Source organism: Fukomys damarensis, unplaced genomic scaffold (genome assembly GCF_012274545.1).
Source record: "Fukomys damarensis isolate Sample0158 unplaced genomic scaffold, DMR_v1.0_HiC HiC_scaffold_39, whole genome shotgun sequence".
In the NCBI taxonomy this organism is placed as follows: Eukaryota; Metazoa; Chordata; class Mammalia; order Rodentia; family Bathyergidae; genus Fukomys; species Fukomys damarensis.
Window position 1 is genome coordinate 62,805,325 of NW_022900951.1, and position 7,595 is coordinate 62,812,919.

Sequence of the window (7,595 nt, forward strand, 5' to 3'; positions counted from 1 at the left end):
AATGCCACAAAATATATATACTAATAAAAAAACACTAAGAAAAAGAACAACTGAGATTTTGAGGCTGGAAACGATAAGCAAATCAGCCCAAGACCGCTTGCGGTGCAGTTCCTGGGAATTTTCTGGTGTGAAAAACCTTACTGATGAAACGGCTTAGACCATGAGTGGTGTCAGCAGGCGAGACAGATACCCTGCTCAGCCTTTCACCAAAATATATATACTAATAAAAAAACACTAAGAAAAAGAACAACTGAGATTTTGAGGCTGGAAACGATAAGCAAATCAGCCCAAGACCGCTTGCGGTGCAGTTCCTGGGAATTTTCTGGTGTGAAAAACCTTACTGATGAAACGGCTTAGACCATGAGTGGTGTCAGCAGGCGAGACAGATACCCTGCTCAGCCTTTCACTTCTCTGATGCTCCTTGCCAATGCTGGTGCTTTTTTCTGGCTTTGCTGCATATTAATATGGCTTAGGTAAATTTCTGTTGCCATTTCCATGAGTAAATACAAACCAGATTTGAAAATCTCATATCTTACTTGTCCTGCCACTTTGTCACATTTTCACAACATGGTTATTTACTGTTTTGTTTTGTTTTGTTTTGGCTCCTGAAGGCTCTTTGGAAATGAAGATGAATCTTCTGCAACCTGCCTTTGGGATCAGAGGGCTGACTTTTGGGGAAGGGCTTAGTACCAGAAACAGGAAGCTGGCCTCTCATGCTCCTGATTTTGTTTGGCTGAGCCTAATACCAAACCCCGTGCCTTTTCAGATATGTGTATCACAGCTCACAGTGGATGGTAGCTGGGAATACGGACCATTCTTGCATCACTCCTAGATTCTACATCCATCCGGACTCTCCCTGCTCAGGAGAGACCTGGATGCAGCAGATCATCAGCTTTGATCGAGTGAAACTCACTAATAATGAGATGGATGACAAAGGTCATGTAAGTGGACACAATCTTTCCCTCTGAAAAGGGAGATTGCAAGACTTTTGCCCACAGGTCATCCTAGATAGGTCAAAGAAGCTTGTCTCAAAAAGGACTTTGGGAACCATATACACTCTGTGCCTATGAGTAAAAGAAATAATGAAGGGCTCATGAAATCTGTGGTTCCTGGTAGTGCTGGCTGTTTAAAATGGTAGGAATAAGGACTTTAAAGCCTGAAAGAGATCTCCTTAAGACCGAATTCCTGGTCTAAGAGAGTGGGAGTGAACACTTCTTGGGGCTGGTAGGCACTTTGGCCTCCACGGTAATCATGGTGGGTTCTTACCTTCCCTGGAATTCACACAATAGCTAGGTGAACACCTCTGATATAGTGCAGAAGGAGGATGCAATTAGAGAACCAGAATATTGCCTGACATTTCCCCCACAACCTGCTCTCATGAAAAAGTCAGTCCCTTCCTGTTTTTAGATCACATGGATCTTGAGCTGTTACCCTACAAACATTCCTGCCTCTGCCCTGCCCATCCTGGTGCTGTGACAGCCACAAAAGAAGAGAGGGAAGCTACCAGGATTAGGAGGTGGGAAATGTTAGAAGGTTGTTCACCACATTTAGACCCATCAGGTACTGCTTGAAGAGCCTATGGCAAGTGGTCAGGTCTTAATGAATCTTCTATATTATCTGGCGATGCACATTTGGAAGCAGGCAAAGGCCCCAATCTGAAATTTGAGTCACTGCTGTCTATTGTTTCTGAGGTACCTTTCTCTGGAAATCCTCAGCCATGAGGGGCTCTGTGCAGAAACAATTGGCACAGAAAAATTCCTTACATGCAGTTACCGGATCTTCCCTGGTTTAGTCTTATCTCTTTCTTTATATGTGCCAGAATTGGGGGTGGCCATGAGCAAAGAACAGTGTTGGGAAGTGGAGCCAGTTTTTCTGGCAATATTGGACCGTTTTTCCCCCAGATCATCCTGCAGTCTATGCATAAGTACAAGCCTCGTGTGCATGTGATGGAGCAAAATAGCAGGGTTGACTTGTCCCAGATTCAATGCCTGCCTGCTGAAGGGGTTAAAACATTCTCCTTTAAAGAAACTGAATTCACCACAGTGACAGCTTACCAAAATCAGCAGGTAAGCTGGCCAAGTGCCAGACAAGATGGAACTTGGGAAAGAGGCAAGCTGCACTCTAGGATTGCATTAATTTTTATTGTGCATGTTTGCTGTATATGTTTACATTCCTTGTGGGGAGTTGGTACATGTACATAACACATCTTAATTCTTTTTTAATCCCCTTCCCTCTTCTCTCCCTCTATCTCTATATGTTTTCATATTATTCTATCCATACATGTGTGTAGTACATAACATTTACATTCCCTGCCCGGGAACTGGTACATGTACATAGCACATCTTAATTCTTTTGTTATCCCCTACCCCTCCTTCCATCTTTTGATTCCCTTCCCATTTGAGAAATATCTACCTCCTTACTTTCTATTAACAACTGAAAAAATCATGGCTTTATTTCATTATCAAGTCAAATTTGATAATAAATTACGTGATTCTTCTGATATAAAAGGGAACAAAATGAAGGGGCCAAGAGATAATCATCATAAATTTGAATTATGTATATATTTACGTTTATTCAAAGTGCCACATAACAAGTTTCAGTGTTGTGTAGCTGTTGTAACTATTATAAGCAAGGGTGACAGTGCTGTTATTGAGGACACTGAGTTTCTATTTCTCTCTTTTGAATTTATAGATTACCAAACTGAAAATAGACAGGAATCCTTTTGCTAAAGGATTTAGAGATCCAGGAAGAAACAAGTAAGTAGTATAACAGTCAGACTGAGTATTTGTGCAGACCTTTTCACAAGTATTAAAGATAAGGAAACTGTGGGGCTGGGGATTTAGCCCAGTAGTTCTGCTGCCTGCCTCACAAGCAGAAAGTCCCCAGTTCAATCCCTGGTACAAACAAAAATAAATAAATAAGATAAGGTAACTGTGGCTCAGAGATGGAGATTTCTAAGTTTTTGACTAGGAGTTAGAACAAAAGGTGATTAGAGATTTGTTTCCAAAATCTTGCCTTCTCTCCTCTCTCCCCTAACTACTTTTAACATATTGCTTTTCTAAACTATTATATTTGAATTTTATTTAGAAGTCTAGCTATAAAAGAAAAATATTGCAGGTAAAGACCCTAAAAGATACCAAAAGTTTATAAATATAAGTGACTATTTCTACTAATTGCATTCTAGGATTGCTGAAAGTTGAATCTCTCTTTTTAGGGGTGTATTTGATGGACATTTAGAGAGCTACACATGGAGGCCTTCTGTCATGCTTGATTTAAAAACTTTTGGTGCAGACTCACAAAGTAAGCAAACTTGTAAAATTTGGTTTTATTTTTACCTATTAATGAACCAGAAAGAGCCAGACTCTTGTGCAAAATGCACTAGAGGGTTAGTATATGCTGGTAAATATATATTTAAAAGCAAGTAGATATATATTTACTTGGGTGAAGTAAAAGGCAAAAAAGGAAGAGAGTTGCCATGAAGGGAGAGAACTGCAGAAATAGTGTATTTGCTGGTATCTGTCTTTGAGTTATCTCACAACCTTACTCCCAGATTTCACTTGGATTCTTCAGTATCTCACTGTCTCATCTTCACAACCTTCTTGTGGTCTGATTTGCAAATATATATTAGCTATACAAATGATATTTTAGGTTTTATGATAAATATTCAACACATTTTAAAATTGTTCTCTTTACATTACATAATTTATCTCTAAATTTTCTATGAGTAAATACTGAAAATAAGACTGTCATCAAAATTCATTTGTGTAAACAGATATATATTTTCAAACTCTCAAAAAATCATTGAACATTTGATACCTGACAAAATCAAAGTACTCTGGTGTTCATAACATGCAGAATAAAATATATGATGAACAAGATATTAAAACTAGGAAAAGGAATGCAAGTGTAACACTGTAAAGTTCTTTTATGTGAAGTAGCATACTACTCTTAGAAGGTAAACTATAAGTCAAAGATAAATACTGTGAACATAGAACAAACATAAAAATGTTAAATTTAAGAAGCCAACAAAGAAGCTCACAGGCCATACATAAATAAGATAGGGGATAAATTTGGCATGTATGCTATAACTTATTCTTATTTGTAATTTTTTTAACCCTTAAATTTTTAACTTATATATAGAACCAAAATTATATGTATTAATGGGGTATCTTATGATGTTTTGATGCATGTATAGATTGCACAGTGTTTTCATCAATTTAAACATATTTATCTCCTCAAACATTTATTTTTTATAGGGCAAACAATTTCCAAATCATGTATTGCAGTTTTTTGAAATGTAAAGTACATTATTATCCATAGTCACCCTATTATGTACAAAGAGCTTCTTGCTCATGTCTAACTGTAATTCAGTACTCATTAATCAGCATTTCCCCATCTTGCCACACCTCACGCTCCCCAGCATCTGACAACAATCATTTTACTCTCAACTTCTATGAGATCAACTTTTTTGTATTCCACATATGACTGAGATTGTACAGACTTCTCTTTCAGCTTCACAACTAATTTAACTGCCATAATGATTTTAAACTTTGCAAGGTATTTGTTCTCAAGTAGTATATTATTATAAATTATTAAATAATAATGATAATAATTACATAAAGCAGACTTTCTGGTAAAATAACGTATAGTTTCTTTTACTCTGATTTTTAACAATAAGCAGAATTTTTATTTGCAAGAAGTGTGAATTTTTTCCCTTTTGTCTTTACCATTAAAGTTGCATGTCTAAAGAGTAATCAGATCTGATCATTTATATTATTATTAGTTTGATTTTTTTTTTTTTTTTTTTTTTTTTCGGAGATCGAATTCGGGACCTTGTGTCTGTGAGGCAGGAGGCGGCACTGCTGAGCTAATCCCCGGCCCATTAGGTTGAATTTTGTATGATGTCATATCAACCAATTAAAATGTGAAAAAACTCAAGCCTAATCATTTGTTGAAATATCTCACTGGCTTGACTGTCTTGATATGGTTTTGGAGTTGTATAAAATATTTGAGCACTTATTACACAATATCATTGTAATCAATAGAATATAGGTAGTTCTATTTTAAAATATCCAAGTCATTATACTGTGCATCAGTTTTAAAAGTTAAGGATTATAAAAAAAGTTAATGATTATCATTAATTAATAATTTAAAATTCAGTTTTTTAAAACTAATTTTATTGGTACATTTAAGGTATACAATATAATGACATTCATCATTGTGAATTTGCACCTTTTACATAAACCATCTCGGTTCTTATTTTTTCCCCATCCCCCTGCCCTCCCTTCATAAAATTCACTGTTTTCTTAATCAGGTAAGATGTCCAGAATGTACTCAACTTGTAAAAAAAGAAATATATTTGCTACTTTGCTAATGAAAGAATAGGCTGTATCTATACAAAAAATTACTTAAAAATTGTAACATCAAACCCCCCACATATTCATCAAATCTGGTCAATAACCAATTGTCTAATTGAATTCAAATGTTTACAAAAATAAGATTTAAAAGCTAGATTTTTCTAAACCTTATAATTATCCCTAATTTTAGTAGATACTGGGCAACCATAATATAACAGATCCCTGGATATCAAACTCCGAACATTTTTTTTGTTTGTTGTTTTGAGACAGTGTCTCACTATGTAATTGAGACTGACCTGGAACTCACTATGTCACCCAGGCTGGTCTCAAACTCGCAGCAACCCTCCTGCCTCAGCCTCCTGAGTGCTGGGATTACAGGCGTGCAGCACCACGCCCAGCTGAATATTTTCATTTTTACCTGAGTGTACTTGCAAACTTGTCTTCACCTCTTGATGTAGTGAACCACAGAAGTCTTGCCATCCATATTCTCATATGAGTACAAAGCTAATGATTTTAAATGTGTTGCTCTCATTTATGCAATAATATTTTCTTGAATTTTTTTATCAGATTGAAGTTGTTTATAAAGTCACAACCGATGTTCAATTATTTTAACTACTTCATTTAAATATAATTTTGTAAAGTTTAAAGTTTAAATATAAAAAGCTAGTTTATCTGGCTTTTAAATATAAAAAGCTAGTTTGTCTGTAATGCCAGCACTTAGGAGCCTGAGTCAGGAGGATTGCCACAAATTGAAACAAGGTCAGCCTGAATTACATAGTGATATTTATTCTCTCTCAACAAAACAAAATAAATCTATTTTTTCATAAGGTATTAATGACATATAATTGGGATTATTTCTTTTCTTCTTTTGAGAAGAAGTCCCAATAAATTGCCCAGGCTGGCCCTCACATGCAGTGCTCCCAGCTCAGCACTCAAAGTGGCTGGGATTACAGGGAACAGAGCATTGTTCCTGGCTAATTGGTATTCTTCTGTAGTAATTCTTGGATAAATATGGTTCGATTGCCTGATACAGTCCTTGATCATAGTGAATGTTCATTATATGATACACAGTATGTAGCAAAAGTAATAGTGATAGTAGTAATATAGAAACTATTCAACTTCAGTCAGAGGAATGTCTTTTCCAATGAAAGCTGGAAGAAATGTGAATTTGCAAGGAAAGCTAATCTAAGCATGAAACAGGGATGGCGATTTATATAATACTGATTCAGCAAGAACATCAAGTTCATTGTTCATTGACTGAATTATCATTCACAGGTGGAAGCAGTGGCTCATCTCCAGTGGCCTCTAGTGAAGGGGCTCCCTCTCCTTTGAACCCCTTATTTTCTCCACCTTGTTCTCCACCTACATTTCACTTACCTACAAGCGCCCTTGGAATGACCTGTCCAGAGACATACTTGCACAATATTAACTTGCCCCTTTGCTACAAGATTTGCCCAACTAATTTTTGGCGACAGCAACCTCTTGTCCTACCTGTTTCTGAAAAACTATCAAGCAGCAACTGTTCTCAATCTTTAGCCCCCCTCATGATGGAAGTGCCTACATTATCTTCCTTAGGGGTTACCAGTTCAAAAATTGCTTCATCTGAAGACTTCAATGAGCAGTGTCTTCAAGCAGCTCATTCTGCCAGTCAAATGTTATATGGAATACAGGCACCTGGTAATATTTTTCTACCAAACCCCATTACCCGGGAAGCATTTTGTTGCTCATTTCGCCCTTCCTATGGCTTTTATAGGTACAACTTCTCTATGCCGTCTAGACTGGTAAATGCTGCCAACCATCTCAAAAGAAATGACAACAGTCAAGTGTCTTTTACACAAGGAAAATGTAATCATACTCATTGGTATCCAACAATCAACCATTGCCTTTAATGGAACAATCTCATTTTTAAAACAATTATATGTAAGCACTTGTTTTCGTTATTTGTAGCCTAAGAAATATCAGCAGCTATTAGGTTTTAAAAATTGCATTACCACCCATCATTGTTTTCTTATGCATTTAAAGTGTCTTATCAAATGTTACCAAAGAACACATAGTGCCAAATGTTACCTCTAAGAATCTCAGATTACAGTGGCCTTGGGCTTCAAAATAAAATAGCCAATAAACGTTATTTGATATAACCCATCAGTGAAAATTGTTGCCAGGTTACGGGGTCTCTTATAGTATAGCCAGTTTGCTATGCCACCCGTCTTTTACGTATTGACAATGACCAAAAGAAGA

General features: G+C 36.5%; 1 protein-coding gene across 1 annotated transcript in view; it reads left to right on the forward strand.

The window, feature by feature from the left end:
* Tbx22 (T-box transcription factor 22) overlaps positions 1–7,246 on the forward strand; it is a 10,284-nt gene extending 3,038 nt beyond the window's left edge. Inside the window, exons 4-8 of the mRNA XM_010641339.2 lie at positions 767–941; positions 1,902–2,066; positions 2,692–2,756; positions 3,215–3,300; positions 6,633–7,246. Coding sequence (XP_010639641.1) covers positions 767–941; positions 1,902–2,066; positions 2,692–2,756; positions 3,215–3,300; positions 6,633–7,246 — 1,105 coding nt within the window. The remainder of the gene's footprint in view (positions 1–766; positions 942–1,901; positions 2,067–2,691; positions 2,757–3,214; positions 3,301–6,632) is intronic.
* The last annotated feature ends 349 nt before the right edge of the window (positions 7,247–7,595 follow it).